Below are 17,848 nucleotides of genomic sequence, written 5' to 3'. Positions count from 1 at the left end.
GTCTCCCCATTCGACACCCACGTTTTGTGTCCGGAAGCCGAACGGCAAGTGGCGTATCGCTCAAGCATACAATAAAGTACACGTTGCCACCATTCCGGCTTAGACGCTGATCCTAGGAAGGATGATCCCCGGAACAATACGTTTGGCTGTACAAAGTATAGCGCACTCAAACTGGTGGATGGTTGTTACCAATTGCCCATGAGATTGAGTGATATCCGCTGACAGCGGTGAGTACTCCGGATGCTCTGGGAGTGGCTGGTGATGCTCCAAAGGCTGTCAATGCACCAGAAACATTTAGTCCGCTTGTGACGCAGTTGTTCAGGATCCATCGGGCGTATGCACAGACATACTTCGACGGCATTCTCATCCACAGTTGTGCGGAGGATAGAAGGACAGATGTTGGGAACCACATCATCCATTTAAAAGCGGTGCTCGAGTGCATGCGCACAAATATGCTATATGCCAATGCAGATAAGTGCATCGTCGGCGCTGAAATTATCTCTTCAAGGGTTCTTCATTGTGAATCGTGGCCTTCGATCGCAGACAAGGCCATTGTGAGCTACCCAGAAAAAAAATCAAAAGGAGTTGCGCAAGTGGTTTTACCTCGCCAGCTTCTTGTCCAAGTATGGCGAGAGTTGTGCGGGAATGGAACGGATATTTTCGAATCGTCTTTAGACGGATGCGCAATGGTTTTGGGACACCAAGCATCAGGAGGATTTTGACGGGTCAAAGACAGCCTTCTTCATGAGTCAATACTGGCGTTGCCAGATCCCGATCTCTCTTCAGTACGCTTCGGACTTTGCCATCGGCTGTGCACTGCTGGAAGCGGATGCCGAGTGGCGAGGGTGAGAGAGGCCGAGATGAATATAGCGCCCGCCTTGCTCCAGACCAAGCGATAGCGCGTGGCTAGCTTCCTCCAAGCTCGGTGGTCGAGCGTGAGAATCAGCACTGACATGCGGCACTTCGGTTGAAGCGGAGTTTCCCTCCTGAACGGAGCTGAGGCTGCAGCTTCTACGAGTCTTTCGCCGCCAAGCCAGGCATATCACGTTTCCTTGCCGCCCAACAGGGCAAAAAGGAGTTGGTGGTCTTTGTATAAGAGCTGCAAACTTTCTTTGCCGGGGCTGCGTACTCTCATCGCCGGTATAACAGACGTTCCTCTCTCCGTGGCGGTCACATGACTGACTTTTATATAGGGCCTCTGCACTGGCGTGGCCAGAACGGAAGCGGTGAATATATCATTTAATGCCAAATTTAACTGTTTGTCTGTACAACTTGGTTGGAGTGCAAACCCTGGCAGCTCGTCGAGTAAGGATCACAGCTATGCTGCTTAAGAGGAGGCAGGGCAGCGAGCTGCCGAGCAGCGTTCGAGCACCCGACAGTGTTTGGCTGTGAAGACACCCGTTACCTTTGAACTGGTTATACCCTGCGCAAGGTGCGTCAAGATTCGTCGAGCTGACGTCCCGCTTCTAGCCAGTCTGGTTACTCGCTGGAAAACGACAATGCCCTACTAGGGCTCGGCCACTCAGTGCGACGGCATTGCTCGTTAAGTGCATTCAGAAACGGACCGATCTCAGTATCGATTACACGCCAAGGATCTTGCAGAGTTTCGATGTACACTCAAAACCGAGAGGGATTCGCGAAAACATCATCATCTGCTTGTACCGCAGAGAACAGGAGTGGCCCAAATCCAAGTGATACAGTTCGTGGATGGTCGAGTACACGAGGGTAGTAGCAAGTATCTGGTGCTCAATATGAAAACAAATGTTCCAATTTGATAAAACCACCCTGACGACGTCACCACATATGTCTTGGTACACTCTTCGTGTTTGTCCCTTCAAGAACAGAGGCAGGTTCGCCCGGAACAGCGCGTCTGCCACTAGCGAGGAAGCAGAATCTCGTTCCAAGCTGAAAATTTTGTCGGTATGCATCAGCTGTATCATGGGGACGGTAGCAGCACGAAACCCGAGTAAAGAGTCTCTCCCAACGCCCACGTCATGCTTTGTACTTTCCAATTTTTTTATGCTCTAGCCGGACGTATGCTCCACTGAAACTGTTTATTGTAGCTGATAGATGGATGATGCGACTCGCCTTCATCAAGCGTGCAATTCAAGTGTGATGATCTTTGTTTCCCTCGTCAGCATTCCGTACCCGCGTGCAGTGCCCATGGACGGTTTGATTTTACCTGATCGCTGTTGCTCAAAGTGCATGCGATCCACTTGAGAAGAGGTGAATTATTAGACCAAATCACGCAGGCGGAGGGAAGTTTAAGCGCTCATTCTGCTCTCACTTTGAGCGGACATCACCCCATGGATGGGAACGTGTAAGGGCTCCGCTGCGGCGCGGTGAAAAACATCAGATGGATTAGTTTTCATAATGTCGCGATAATAAGGCCCGCAAAAGGTCTCCTAACTTTTGCACTAGCAGATGGGCAAGCTGGGTCCACTGAACTAGATCTGACTTATTGGTGACCCGTTGGACGTTGTCGTGAGTTCCACGGCAGGGTGACTTACACTTTTTGCTATTTGTAGTGCATACCTCATGCAAAGAAGAGGCGGATTAAGGAGAGCGCCTCTTCCTCATTAAACGATTCTGCCAAGTATCTGTCAGTGAGGGCTAGGTTATCATGGCACAGATCAGCGAGCCTTTGCCACCAATCCTATCAGAGAAATCTGAGGCATCCTCGCTGAAGTGACATAACGATTGTTGGCCGCAAGGATCGCGAGATACACTGGGAGCTTGATGAACCATATGATGGTGATGATCTGAAGAGTGGGGTGTAAGGGTGGAATAAAACTTCTAGCTTTGTATTTCTCACCAAAATACAAAATAACTGTAAGCCCCAACGTGATCCATTTATTCGTGGGGAGGATGTACCGGGGAGCGTATTGTACCATTGCGAACTCTATGTGTAACGGGGTTAGACGTTCCATTGTATGAAAGACGGCTCGTACAAGATGCTGTGACCGTACATAGATGAGAATTACACAAGTTAACGTAGTCACACAATGGCGTGGCTACACCGTAACAAGAAGCCACTACGTGGCAGGACTGTCAGTAGTTTCGCGTATTACTATATTAGTTAAGTGTTACCATATTAATCAAGAAAACCTATGGTTTTAGAAATTGGTGGCTCTACCGCAACTAGAACAATTGAATACAGTCTCAATTTTGAACGGAAGAGCCTCTTTACCTTGGTTAAAGTTTCTAAGCACTCTGGAGGAAGCGGGTTGCGATCTGCTACACTAGTCTTGGTTCTTATATAGAACGTAAGGTCACCGACCTAAGCTTGGGTTTCTCTAAGCAAACAACTATGATAGCCCCACTGCACTTGGTAGCACTCGTACTCAATCTACGCCTGAGTCGTCACGCCTGGTCCTCTGTGAGGATGAAGCAATACTCGTATTAGTCCCAGGGCATGCAGAACGGACTTAAACATAATTGGGCTGATGTCCCTGCTTGGCCCTGATAACATGGAGCACTTTGTTTTGCAAGGTCCCGATGAAACACCTCGCAAGGTCCCGAGGCGATAAGCGCGCGCCTAGAGGCATTTCAAAAGCTCTGTTATAGCTCCTACAGCAGAAGCTATCAGCATCGAATGTGTCCATGACGCCACCGTCGACGACATATGACTACTCCCGGACCAGCCCGCTTACGCTTAGCGTAAGACCTTCAAAGGTGAAGATGAAAAGAATCTTCTGTGTGATTACATTAACTTGTGTTATCCACAACTATGTACGATCACATGATCTTGTGTGACCCGCTCCTTCAAATAAGAATTCGTGCAATTCCGTCAACTCCCCCGATCTAAATTGTGGATACCCAAAATTCACATTAGACTGTCGCCTCATACGAGGCTCGCGTGTATGAAACACCTTTACATTCTTTAGGACATCCTCGAACAATCTCCGCTCTATGAGTCCTGTATCTATGACACGAAAGACACCCAGCCTTGCTGGTTTCGAAGGCGCTTGCGGGCAGAGCACTTCTTCTTCTGCACGGGGTGCATCTCCGGACAGTACGTTCGCGGCTTCACAGGAGTACGTCTCAAACCCTCGGCAATCGAGAGCCACACACCGCGCCCGCCCCGGGTGACGGATTTCTCGTCGAGAAATTGGAGGAAATCGACTACGAGTCGTATACTTCTTTCCCAGTGTGGGAAGAGAAGGAGGATGAAGCGCACCAACGGCGCGACATGAATCCAGCTTGAACCTTGCGGACATCGTGTCCGTTCCCCTACCTCTAGACTTCCGAGGGAAGTGGTATTGCTACCAATCGCCTGGACGAGGCACAGGAGCAGCAGTTTGAGGTTGCACACAGGACAGCTCTCATGCGCTCGTATCCACGGTCGGTTCTGGACTACGGCCTCATCTCGACAGATCCCGCTATCGAAGCGAAAGACGCGATCACTCGATCTTTAAGTGTTTATGTAGTCGGGCCCCCGGCCACTATACAAGCTGAGCTTGACCCGCGGAAGCTCTCCAGGCTAGTTTTAAGGTACATCCAGCAATTTCAATGGATCGGTACCGTGCTCGACTTCGAGCTCAAATAGGAGGCGCTCCTGTACCCGCAATGCGGACTATTCTTGTGGTGTTTGCCCTTGGCGAGACCGCTGCAGATGACGAGGAGCTGTTCAAGCGATGATTGCAGCGGCACCAATAACTTTCCACGCTGCCTATCTTACAGCGAAGCCACAAGGAAGGGTGCCCGTTGAGTGTCATCTCCGATTTGAGCTTGCAAAACTAAAGACGCAACGCCGTCTTCCTGCGTATTGTCGCCTAGCGATACATAGAATCATCCATCACGCTCCTGTGAGCTTTGCGGTTTTTGAAAAGGATGAGTCCACGACCACAGCAGCTCAGGGCCATAGCTTGAGCTCAGCACATGGCCCTCCGGCTCCCCAGGCTACCGCCGAGAAGCACGAGTCGCAATGCAACGCGAAGCGTCGTGATCCTTGTCATCAAAAGTGTTCACGACGTCAGGGCAGTCTCGCCGAAGTGGCACCGCAAACTCCAACGAGTCCCCGGAGTTTACGCATTCTCACCACTTCAACAGATATTGGGTTTGACCCTGCCGACGACGTCGACTCACAAGGCGAACCACGTAAAATTGGACACCACCATTCTCATCGAAAATAATTGGCGGCGGACGATGACGACTTGTTCAGTCGCCATCCGGTGACTTTCGATGCTCCTCAAGCCTTGGAGGACAAGGTGTGTCATTCTCGGCACTCTGCCGAGCATCTCTCAGAAGTCGACTACCGCTGTGCGCTGACTGCCTCACGTTTTGGATTATTGTGCCCTGTCGGAGCGGCTCCTAGCCGACGGGCAGGGAAATATGTCACTTTGTGTGACGGTGGAGTGCCTTGCACCGTCGGAAACAGAGATTGTTGCACTCCATTCTCAAAACCAGCTGCTAGTTCAACTTCTAGGTAGCCTGGCGTCCTTAAACGCTGCCCCGGCGCCAACGCTTCCGCGTTCACTTGCGCCGAAACCCGGTACGGCTTAAGCAAACCACATAAATCACCGGGTGGGTGTGCATCCTTTTCGGAAGGTTCAGCGTGTCCGTCTGCATATTCGTATTGCATGACTTGGCTTTCAGCCATCGCTTCGTGAACGTGTCCTAAAACACTCAGTCTGGTAGACAGGAAGTCATCGACATCTTTACAAGCAGTGAGGGGCTGACATTAGCTAGCCGCTAGGCTATCCCTCCATCACCAAGCCCTAGGCCATGGGGTGGCGGTGTCAGAGGAAGGCGAGGATGAACGAGCCCGTTCACGCTGAACGGCGTGTAGCCGATAGACGCGTGCACTGCTTTCTTCACAGCTAACACTACAAATGGCAGCATGGCGCTACAGCGCCTCGGCGTCCCGGCGCAGACGCTGCAAAGAACGTCTTCAACGACGCAATTCATGCGATCAGTTTGTCATCAGTCTGCGGATGGTCAGCTGTTGACGTATTTACCGTGATGCCCAGTACCTTAAAAATCGTCGACCGAAACTTTTCAGTAAAGCGTGGGTCTCTATCAGATACAATTGACTTGGGAGTCCATGTTATTGTAAGACACGATCCACAAACAGCGTCGCTGTACCCATATGTCGATAGTGTCCGGGACTGCCGCAAGATTAGACATATTGCTCAAACGGATGACGAAGACCATAACACCCCGAGTTGCTTGCCGAGTCATTCGTAGGCCAGACACAAAGTCCATACTTATGGACTGCCAAGACCCGAAAGATACCGATAAACTGGCCAGCGGTGCCGCCGCATTCAGAGTGAAATTTCACCCTTTGACACGTCTCACACGTGCGCACATATGTGTTTGTCCATTTGTACAGCTTGAGCCACCAGTAGCGGCAACTCTCCGACCTGTACATCTTCTCACGACCGAAACGACCATTGAGTGGGCTGTCGTGGGCCTCATAGAAGATACGGTACTTCAAATCCTCATCAGGAACCACAATCCGTAGCGTATCCGTTAAATCGGTGCTATAATACAGAGGTCCGTTACTCAACGAATATCGGTCTGATCGTGCGCGCAAACGCGCCGAAAATTTCTTTTCCGAGTTTCTTAATTCCTTGTTCCCGCGAGCCTGTAGCGGCGCTACACACATATCATCACCCGCATATGCGGTGCGGACCAAATCCGTCACTGATGACGTTACCCTCATGACATGAGCAAGCTCACAGTCGGTCTGCGTGATAACGCATCAACAAAAGCGTTTTGATTTTTTTGCTTATACTTTTCCTCGAAGTTATATTCAGCAAAGAATGACAGCCACCTGGCCATCCTCTGCGGGAGGTGAGGCGACTGAGTAGTAGTGCGTAGCAACGCATCATCTGTGTGGATCACAAACGGCGTTGAGCCAAGTAGATGAGCACTGTACTTACCATGTGCATACTTCATCGCAAGTTATTCCTTGTCATGGACTGGGTTGTTTTTCTCCGCAGCCTTGAGCTGGCAAGATTCGAGCGCGATCACCCGATCTCGCCCCTCGGCGTCTGCTTGCAGCAGCGCGCAGCCGATGGCAAAGTTCGAAGCGTCCCAGAAGACACTAAAAGGATGTCTGGCAATGTCAGTATTGGTGCATGAAGGAGGCTGTGTTTGACCCTGCCAAAAGCCCCCCGATGCTCGGTGTCCTCGCACCATTCCTTATCTTCTTAAGGAGATTTGACAATGACCGTGCCGATTCCGTATAATTTGCGCTATACGTGTGCAAGTAGTTGGCGAGGCCAAGCCACTTGCGCAAGTCCTTTTAGTTTTTTGGAACCGGCCAGTTCACAATGACCATGACGTTAGCGTGATCCGCTTGAAAGCCACGCTTTCCAATGAAGCACCCTAAAAGGGGGTTTCTTCCGCGCCGAAGATGCTCTTGTCGGCATTGACATAAAGCTTATTCGGGCGCATGCCTTCGAGCACCGCTCTTAAAAATGGATGATATGGTTTTCCTCATTTGTCCTCCCGTGTCTCGCACAACTGTGGACGAGGATTTAGTCAAAGTTTGTCTGTTTATACGCCCGATGGGGCCTGAATAATTGCGTCACAAAACGATTAAACGTTGCTGGTGCATTTGACAACCCTTGGAGCATCACAGAAAATAGCTCGGAGTTCTCACCGCTATCAGCGGAATACCACTCGCTCTCATGAGCAATTGGAATACACAACGACCAAGTCGAGCGCACTGTACTTTGTACATCCAACCATATTTTTCTGGGAACATCCTTCCTAGAATCAGCGTCTTTGGCAGCGTTTAGCTAATTGTAAGCGTGAACAATACGCCACTTGTCCTTCGGCTTCCGGACACAAAACGTGGGTGTCGAATGGGGGGACTTGCTTTCACGCACCATTCTTGCCTCGTGCTTTACACCGAAAGAGGCATCAATGACGTCACACTGCTTATTCGGCAGGGACCATTGGCATGTTATGCAGTATTTGGCTCCCGAAACCCGGTACGCACACCTCGGTCCAGAGGTAATACTGACGGCGAATCATTAACGACGATGTCTAGAAATTCGTTTACCAAATGATAATATAGATCCGAAAGATCTATCAGGATCGACGATCGACTTCGTGCGTCCAGCACCCTCTTAGTGTCCTCCAGGACAGCTTCATTCAGAAGTCACAACGAGTTAATCTTGTTGACCGGTTTTATATGACCACATTGGCTAAATTGCCTGCCTTCAAGGCACCGCCAAACGCTTCGAAAGACATCTCATCCATCTCAAGAAGAGCATCTATCGCGGGATTAGCCTCGAGGATGACGTCACCGTCTTCCTCCCCCGTCATACCGTTGACGAGGGTGTATAGCTGTGCACTATCGTCTGCGGTAGACACACCTTGGGTCAGGGTCGACGCCCTGCATCTTGCAAATAACATACGGCATCGTCGTCCCCTCTCTGTGGAGAATTTACGTCTCATCGAGACTAGTGGAAACACGCACTCAGCGTCGTCCAGTGTCCCCACTCCCTGCTCCATCGGAGCCTTGATGATATTTAACAACATCCGACGAAGAGCTCTAGCTCCGCAGTGGATCTCGCGCCATTTCACTCGCATCACTAGGGCCTGATACCTCGGACCTCGTCCGACCATGCCACTCCTGGCAACTTCTTTGGTACTTCAGCAGTGCTCAGTGGATTACATGCCACTTTATGTACATCAATGGGGCTTCGCGCTCGATGCCTCGGTTTTTGGCCGACCATGCCACTCTTGGCATGCAGCAACTGCTTTGTAACTTGAGCAGTGCTCAGTGGGTTACGTGCCACTCCACGTTTTGTCCGCGAGCCATGCTTGGGACTTTTGTCCGATACACCCTCGGTGTTTGACAGCTCGATATCCCAATATTCAGCACATTGACCATCCCGGTCGAATACCCGCGCCAATAGCGCTCCTGCTTTTTGGCAGAGCTGGGTTTATGACTCATCAAAGCTCCATCAGGAGACATGCGCGTAGCGCCCAAGGTCTTCGACTCCATGGTTTATGGTATTGCAACCATGCCATACCAAGGTTAAGGTCGTATCTTGCATCCAAGTCTAAGACTAAGCAACATTCCAGGCTATTAAAGTCAAGAAACTTGACACCGATGTCCACAGGGGCCCTCGGCACAGTGGCACAAGTCCATGTCGCCAAGCGAACAGTGACGATGTCACTAAACCGCCCTTTCAGCGCCTCAGCATACAGCGGAATTCCTTTCGTCGTGAAGCGTCGAGCATAATTGCTCGACGCCCCGGAATCGATAAGGATCTTCCATGGCTTTTAAAGCCCTTCATTGTCGTTGTCACGACCAGCAAAACACCGTCGGGTGTTCGAACGCTGCCCGGTACTCGGAGCTCTTCCTCTCTTTCTCAGCATAGCTGAGATCCATTGGATCAGGCCCGCTCGACGAGCTCTGACGGTGTTCATTCCAACCAAGTCGTGCCGACTTAAAGCTAAATTTGGCATTCAATGACACATTCACCGCTTTTTCAAAAGAAGACTGATGCACACGGAAGACATTCATTCTGACCACGCCAGTGCGAGGGCTTTCCATAAAGACGCTTTCTGTGACCGCCTCGGGGAGAGGATCGGCTGTCATACTGGCAACGAGAGTACGCAATTCCTGGACAAAGTTCACCTGCAGAACACACTTTACTATTCGTATTATATTGGAATACCCAGGGAACCGGTACTGATGGCCTTGTAAGGAGTGATACGTAGGTACGTGGGCTGCTAGTCTCACCTTAGGTATTACATGAGGTATACTATTGCAGATGGTACTGTAAATATAGGTTAAACTTAATTCAGACTTAATTATATACGTAACCTTAAGATGAGAGCCCTCGAATCAGCTCCCAATTTAAGGAAGCTTGTCGAGCCAAATTTCCTTCGTGCGAGGCGCACGGCGACCGATCTACTCTTCGAAGTTGAGCAGATAAAGTTCGGGATAAAGTTTTGGTGTGACGAAAAAAAAGCAAATGCATTAAACACACATTGTTCATGTAATATTTGATTCTGTACTATAAGATTAGGCATTGTATGTGCTCAGCTTTGCGTGCTCAAAATTGCGATTGGAAGTTCTATAGGAAATCAAGAAATAAAGGTGGTTGGTGAATAGTATTAGAAAAAAAATCAAATTCAAAGGCAAATGTTTTTCGATAACATTCTTCATAAGAATGTTGGATCAAAAATGACAAAAGTTTTGCTGCATTTAGTGGCTTAAGGAAATGTGGACATGACTACTACACACAAATAGGATAAGCTTTCTCCGTTTTGACCCGACTAACAACATTACCAAATGGGGACGCAAAAATTGTCATTCACTCGACAATAAAACATAAATGAATATACGACTTTTCATTTGCAGTCGGTCTTGCCAGCGAAAAACTTTCCGTCACTGGATCTTTCGCAACCACATTGACCTGATAGAGGATCTCTGATGCAACCGGTCCCAGTGCCGTTGTTCGTGCCGTTACCACTGCTCACACACACCACTACATTAGTGCAATTGCTCCGTTCAAAAAACTGAAAATAAATGCTACTCACTTCCAGAAAAACATCCAGCAGTCTTCACCTTCCTTCGTTTTCATCGTGAAAGTTTCGTCGCAAGTGTACGCATGACAAATACCGTACGGGGCGCCGTGGTTGCCATCAAATTTATGATCTCGGACAAAAACAGCAAAGACCTGCTTTTCATGCGTTCGAGTATTGTGTGAACATTCTGCAGCTTGAATAGTTTTGGACGGTTCGGCTGCCTTGCAGTTCGTACGAACGAGGCATCGCTTATTGGTATTGGTTTTGCAGGGGTCAAGGGTGGCGGACGCTAGAGCTGCGATAGCGATGATGATAAGAGCGATGGACACGCGCATTTATCAGCTTCTGCTCTAATGAAAAAGTGAGATCTCAATGACAGAGTTTAGCAATTCTGCACTTCTGGAAAGTGCACCTTGCCTCTTAGTATCATATCGTACAAACACTTTATTGCTGAATGTTCACCATGTTTGTATGCAAAAGTCTGTTGGTGTCTGGTTCTCGATTTCACGAGGAAAGGCACGAACAATGTCAGCTGGTCAATTTCTTGCATGACAACCCACCATTTTGCAGAAAATCAACGATTTTACGCCATGAAAATTACAACGATTGTCTGCACTTTACATGCGTCGAAACGTCTACAATTCTGTGAGAAAATGACGAAATACTCTACATGAAGTTTTTATGCACAGCTGAACATAGAGTAAATTTTAAGGCGTAAATGGAGTGGTTGTTCGGGTCAACAACGAGGGCCGCTCCATCCATAAATGCCAAACTATCTGCATCTACAGCTCAGGGCCGTAGTGCGCCATCTAGTGAAGACGATTCGCGGCATAAAAATCGCGGTAATGATTTTTTTAAATCCAAAGACTTTGAGGCAGCTATCCGCGAGTACTCGCTGGGCATTGAACAGAAGGCCACAGCCACGCTACATAGCAACCGATCGGCAGCCTATTGCGCCTTAGGGCAGTACCAACTGGCAAAGGCAGATGCTGACGCAGCCATTAAGTTGGACCCAGAGTGGGCAAAAACGTACTCTAGGAAGGGGAAGGCTTTGTATGGTATGGCCTCGTACAAAAAGGCGGCCGACGCTTATGCTCGTGGCCTAGAATTATGTCTGCGTGGAGCTTTAGGTGAAGCTCAAACGAGAGAAATTGAGCTAGAGTGGGTTGCTATTTGACTTTTGTGCTTTTGTGTCGCTCCTCATCAATTTTGCTACTCTCTGGGTTAGAGCACTTAAGCGTCAGACGGACAGTCAGGCAGAAGCATATCTACGTCTGTTGGAGGAAAACAACCAGCTGAAAGTAGTACATAAGAATGTTGCTATCATGTCAAGGATACTAATTTTTGACCTTCCTGTCGTACAGCGCCAACTAGAAGATTACCAACACATGTTCGGCGAATGGACGAAGAAGGAAATGTGACGACATTTGGTTTTTTGTACAAATAAACTTCAGTGCGATATAGTTCTTGACTGATATGCTTTTGATATTTCTGCTGCCAATTCCAAATAAGCGTGTCTCGCTTCCCACAAATCAAAAACTGTTCCAAAGTCTTAGAATTGGCTCGATAAATGAGGCGAGTGCAAGGTGGCATCGTGTAATGTTTTTGATGTTATTTATCGACATACACTTGTTACTAATATTAGTATATACGTTCATTTGCAATTAATTATGGTGATCTTAAAATTCGCATCTTCATAAGTTCATTTAAATAGAAAGCTAATAGCACATTGTCTAATCGTGTGTCACAAAAACAGCTAGCATAGAGCTGGATATCAGACTTAGAAGACGCAATCGCAAACCACGACACTTGCATCAGCTACCACCATTAGGGTCCATAAAACTGGCACTACAGATCACATCCTGTAGTGCCTCTACCGTATAGAAATAAAAAGCATCTATCTAAATTTTTCCAGGTTAAAAAGCATCGTGCTTCTACAGTTTTGCTCTATGGATTATGTCTTTACATATATAATACCACACTTCACTCCTCTTTTATGGATGATAGTCCATCAAATTATATCTTCGGTCAATAAAGATGGAATTCGTTTTGCCTGAATCTTTATCTCAGAAGTACGGAAGCTTCTCTGCAGTCGAGCAATTATCACGATAGATAGAACTAGAAATCCCAAAGTACTTTTATAGGTAGCTAAAGGTGCAATTCTGGCTGAGTTCTTTAATCTTCGCTATGATCCTCGGCTAGGCAGTGAGAGTTAAAGCGATGTACAAAGCTGGAATTTGACGCTAGAAACCCGTTACAATTTTGACAATACGCTGCCGATATTACTCTCACTTATTTTGTTTGCTACAGCAGCCAGCCAAACAACTGCATTGCAAGAAAAAATTATCGACAAAGAAATCATGGACAGCTTCTCAGCGAACGTTTGGACTTGTGAAAATGTTCCGGCTACAGTGTAAGCGATTCCAGGATGTAATTGCAGTTGCCAAACGCCTGACTTTTGGAAATGGTTAGTGCACAGCTCCTTTAGCTTGCGCTATCAATCTCGAATGATCTGCATGTGCGGGTATTACTCAAATTTGTCGAGCTTTCAATTTCGGTTCGCCATTTCCCCACAAAATGATGAGCATTATAATTTTGGTCATGCATACGCTCTCACCATTTATTGCGCGATACACGCTGACGACGCAGAATCTTTGCTGGTCGTCCGCTTTAACGACTTAAATTTGAAGATTTGAATAATTTCGAGCAATTGAGAAGAGTCCTTATTGACGTACAAAACTTAAAGGCGAGACTCCAATGCTTCCGTATGAGCGAACATGCAATCCATCTGGATCTCGAAGTAGATACTCGTGAATAAAATTTAAAAATCGAAGAGCGTACTCTGCAGGTGGAAGTGCAGTTAGCTGCCGCTTGTCAACTATTGTTGCCAGACAGCAATGTTGCATTTTCCATCCAATATTGTAGTGCTGCAAGATGTCTACAAATCCGAGATAGTAGACGGTGGACTGACTGGCTGAAACGACAGCATTGTGTGCTAAATTCTCCAGAATCTCTGGTTCAATGCGACGATGGTAATGGCGAATACCGAGCAGGCAGCTATAATCCATGATTCCTAACTCCTGGAGAAATCCACAATCGCTTGTAACCTGTGCGAGTAAGTTTGCTCGAGTCGTTGGACTTACACGTAGCGAGGCACGGCGAATCACAAAGTCGCTATCATATCGAAGCGAAGGACGGGAACTACCACGACGTAGCAGCGGTTGCTTTTCTGTAAATTGTCCCCATTCACTATCGACACTAAGGCTCTCACTTGACACATCTTCATCCAGACCGTGTCGCATTACTTCTTCGTCTTCTTTGCCACTTCGACTCCAGCTGCTCGATATTGGGGTTGGGACGCCTTCTTGGTAATTCAAGCTGGACTGGTGGAAAATACCTTTAAGGTCATAACGCTCGTCAACAGGACCATCTGGAAAAATGTTTTCCATGACGACAAAAAACATTTTGTTCCAGCCAACAGGGAGTTGCATCGAATGACAACCAAGAAAGCGGCACAAAAGCGAATTCGGCTGTTTTAAGAGGTACTGATGGAATAGTGGAAGTACTTCAAGCAAAAAAGAATGCTCTCTCTTTGTCATAGTCTTTACCAGATACTTGCGATCACTTGTGAAATAAAACAGCATTCCCGATTTACCCTCAGATGCACGCTCGAGAAGAGTATCAGCGAACGATTGCTCATACATGTCGTTGTCAATGCCGCAAATTTCTCGTATATTCTGAAATACTTTAGGTGCATAGTCGGTAAAGCCCAGCTTCTCGTAATACCGATACTCACCATTGTACACTGTGGTCGCTAAGCGTTTCTTTTCGTGGTAAAGACCAGCAGAATCACCTTCTTCCAGTTGTAAAAATGACAGAGCTGCTGTACGATCAAGTGAACCAAAGCGATCACGAGTCAGACTTAATAACGGCGATCGTAGACTATCGACAGGCGACTCAGTAATGCTACAGCGAATTCCCGCAGTCGTGTACCGCATTAAATCCTTACGAAGTGCAGCACTGAAGTGTTCTGTACTTGACGCGTCTCCCATTCCTCGCTCCGATATTGACAGGCTATTTTCACTGGAAAAATTTTGGTACAACTCCGTATTAAGCACCCACACGACAAGTAGTAACACTGGGTACGATCCAAACACCAGCGCAAACGCGAGTTCGAAGTGCTTCGCCATTTTACCGTCAAAATGTTGGCGATATGCTGCGTAGTATAGCGCGGCACATGCTGTCCAATGACCGGCGAAAATTAGTAAATAGCGATAGTACTGGATTAAATTGCGGCGCTTGGCGCGATATGTGACATCCAATTGGCGTCTCACAAAGCGAAAGCTTGCAAACAATAGCACCGCAAATGAAAGTACGCAGATGGCCCCTATAATAACAAAGAGAAAAATCCAGTTGGCTACATTGAGCTGCATTGGATCTTTAGTGCGCTTGACCCAGCAGACATTAAGTGGTGAGAGACCAAAAAGTTTCAATTGGTGCAGCAACAAAGCCGACACGGCGCTAACACTCCATACTCTACAGTAACACAGCACAAGCGAACAGTCTTCATTCAGTAATTGCAGCTTCAACGCCAATTGTGTGACACGTACATGATATGGTAGGTCCATGACTTGCAGCTGTAGCCCATCCATGGATTCACAAGCGCAACGAGCAGGTCAAGCGAAAGCATGAGATACCAACAGGCGCCGGCCAAAAGAAAAAATTGATTCAAAGGTCCCAATAGTGAGCACTGCCACTGAATTAGAATTTCATCCTGAAGTTCATCATCTCGCCACTGCAGCACATAAGCAAAGACGAAACCAGCAGACATCAATAGTCCACAACCCGCGTGCCAAACTACGAGATTGGCAGCTGGATGCTGTGCCTTGATATTTGGCACAAGAAAAAATGAAAGCACCAAGACTAGGTACACAATACAACCTAGAATTCCCACCAATAGGTACAGCTGAGCACTTTGCGCCACCGCCAGCGCATCGTACGCCCCCATCAAAGCAAGTAAAAAGCTAATGAATTTCTAATTTTTCATTGAAATAGTGATATCGTACTTAAGTCGCGAGAGATACTTGGTAAGTGTCAAATTCGATGTGATTGTTTGATAATCTTAAGTAACCTAGGAGTCATTCAGTATTCTACATATGCCGTAACTGTTGTACAGTAATCATTTTGCAAAGTCCGCACCTTGCCTTATCCGACGACAAAAGTCTTCCATGCGGAGCCTAGCGAGAGAGTATGGTGTTAACGCCAACACCACTCGTAATATTCAGGTTGCAGAAGGAGAATTATATCTCGAGCAATTGACATGGAAGTCACATTGAGAGAGAAGGTTATTCGGATTGGGAAACAACAGTTTTTTAGAAGACAAACGTTACGAGCTCACTGAATGTTGCCGAAGGCTCTCTATTGATCTTTTGCCCTCGGTGATGACAGTTCAAGCGAAACGAATTGCGGAAACGATGGCTGATTGCGAGAAATTTCTAGCTAGTTGGGGCTGGTACGGGATTTTTTGTACAAGAAGAGAACTTGAATCAACTCTTCTTCATCGTGAAGGCGGTGATGTCGATAACAACAACTCTTATGATTTAAAAGCATTGAAAAAAACTTGAAAAGATTATTAAGGATGACCAAAGTTATAACAGGGATAAAACAGGCTTCTATTCTGTTTTGCTGCCCACTGAAAATTTGACTACTGCTCGAGTCAAGAAAACATCCAAAAGATGGTTACGCTCCTTGTTTGTTGCAGCACGATCGACTGGGAGTGAGTAAGTGCAGCGGGGCTGCCGTAACGCTTTGCTTAGAGGAAGCTAAGCTAAGGTCACCAACCTTAGGTTCTTTCCAAGAACCAATACGAGTGCAGCGGATCGTAATCCGCTACCACCAAGTACGTGTAACCCCGTTATACTCTTCCCCATTAGAATTATAAATGTCCTCAATTCACATTTGACGGTCGTCTCATACGAGGCTCGCGTGTCTTAGACACCTTGACGTTCCTAGGAACAACTTTAAATTGTCTCCGCTCTATGAGCCCTGTGTCGATGACACGCAAAAGACCCAGCCTAGCTGGTTCCAGGGCGCCCACAGGTAAAGCCCTTCTTCTTCTGCAAAGGGTGCATCTTTAAATACTAAGTCCGCGACATCCCAAGCCCTCGGCAACACACCGCGCCAGCCCCGGGTGACGGATTTCCAGTCCCGGAGTTGAAGCAAGTCGACTACGAGTTGAATACTCCTTTCCCAGCATGGCAAGACAGGAAGATGACGTCGCCAATGGCGCGACGTGAGCCCGGCTCAAACTTGCGGACACCTTATGTCCCTCCCCCGACCTCTTCCGAGAAAAGTGGTATTATTACCAGTCACCTCGACGAGGCACAGGAGCAGCAATTGAAGGCTGCTCATAGGGCAGCTCTCCTGCGCTCGTATCCACGTTTGGTCTTGGACCCTCGTGTGGAATGCGGCTTCCACTTGACGGATCCCGCTACTGAAGCAAAAGACGCGATCACTCGATCATTAGGTGTCTACGAAGTCGGGCCCCAAACCACAACACAAGCTGGGCTTGATCTGAGGAAAGCTCTGCGAGCTCGCTTCTTGGCACCACAAGAGATCTCAATCGATCGGTACCGCGCTTGACTTTGAGCTCAAAACAGAGGCGCCCCTGTACCCCCAGTGTGGACCGTCCCTGTGGTGCTCACCCCTAGCAAAACCGCTGCAGAAGATGATGAACTCTTTGGGTGATGGGTGCAGCGGCATCATAAGCTGTTTTCGCTGTCTTCCTTATAGCGAAATCACACGGAAGTGGACGTGCGCGTTTAGCGCCGTCTCCGATTTGAGTTTGCCAAACTCAAGGCGTAACCGACTTCCTGCCTATTGTCGCCCTGCGACATACGGAACATTCTATAATGCTCCCGCGAGCTCTGTGGTTTCTCACACGGGTGAGACTATAACCGCAACAGCTCAGGACCATAGCTCGAGCTCAGCTCATGGCCCCACGGCTTCCCGGGCTACTGCCGAGAAGCGTTTGGCGCACGACGACGCGAAGCGTCATGATCCTTTTGGTCATAAGCGTCTACGACGTCTGGACAGTCTTGCCAAAGTGGCACCTCAAACTTCCACGTGTTCTCGATGTTCGTCGTCATCGACACTCTGCCGAGCATCTCTCCGAGATCGCCTACCGCTATGCGAGAGACATCGAGAGCCTGGAGCACTCTGTGCACCGACTGCCTCACGTTGAGAATTTTCGTGCTCTGTCGGAGCGGCTTTTAGCCGTTGAGTAGGCAAATACGTCACTTCGTGCGACGGTGGAGCGCCTTGCGACGCTAGAAACGGAGATCGT

The 17,848-nt window shown here is 48.1% G+C and overlaps 4 protein-coding genes across 4 annotated transcripts; 3 read left to right on the top strand and 1 right to left on the bottom strand.

Annotated features, from left to right (window-relative positions):
* Positions 1-10,158: 10,158 nt before the first annotated feature.
* Positions 10,159-11,223, top strand: PHALS_15453 (uncharacterized protein). Its single transcript, XM_036407625.1, has one exon. The coding sequence runs from the start codon at positions 10,876-10,878 to the stop codon at positions 11,053-11,055; it is 180 nt and encodes a 59-aa protein (XP_036263312.1). The 5' UTR covers positions 10,159-10,875; the 3' UTR covers positions 11,056-11,223.
* PHALS_01083 (TPR repeat-containing protein) lies at positions 11,222-11,924 on the top strand (the record flags this gene model as incomplete). The annotated part of the gene is made up of 3 exons (XM_024730879.1): positions 11,222-11,664; positions 11,732-11,804; positions 11,868-11,924. The coding sequence occupies 3 exons, from the start codon at positions 11,222-11,224 to the stop codon at positions 11,922-11,924; spliced, it is 573 nt and encodes a 190-aa protein (XP_024581113.1).
* Positions 11,924-13,228, top strand: PHALS_15432 (uncharacterized protein). The gene has a single exon (XM_036407624.1). The coding sequence runs from the start codon at positions 13,011-13,013 to the stop codon at positions 13,197-13,199; it is 189 nt and encodes a 62-aa protein (XP_036263311.1). The 5' UTR covers positions 11,924-13,010; the 3' UTR covers positions 13,200-13,228.
* PHALS_01082 (Phosphatidylinositol 4-phosphate 5-kinase (PIPK-D12/GPCR-PIPK/PiGK12)) lies at positions 13,227-15,511 on the bottom strand (the record flags this gene model as incomplete). The annotated part of the gene is made up of 2 exons (XM_024730877.1): positions 13,227-15,039; positions 15,114-15,511. 2 exons carry the CDS (start codon positions 15,509-15,511, stop codon positions 13,227-13,229), a joined length of 2,211 nt encoding a protein of 736 aa, XP_024581111.1.
* Between the last annotated feature and the right edge of the window lie 2,337 nt (positions 15,512-17,848).

Source organism: Plasmopara halstedii (genome assembly GCF_900000015.1).
Source record: "Plasmopara halstedii genome assembly, contig: Scaffold_1343, whole genome shotgun sequence".
Lineage (NCBI taxonomy): Eukaryota > Oomycota > Peronosporomycetes > Peronosporales > Peronosporaceae > Plasmopara > Plasmopara halstedii.
This window is presented reverse-complemented; position numbering and strand designations above follow the sequence as displayed.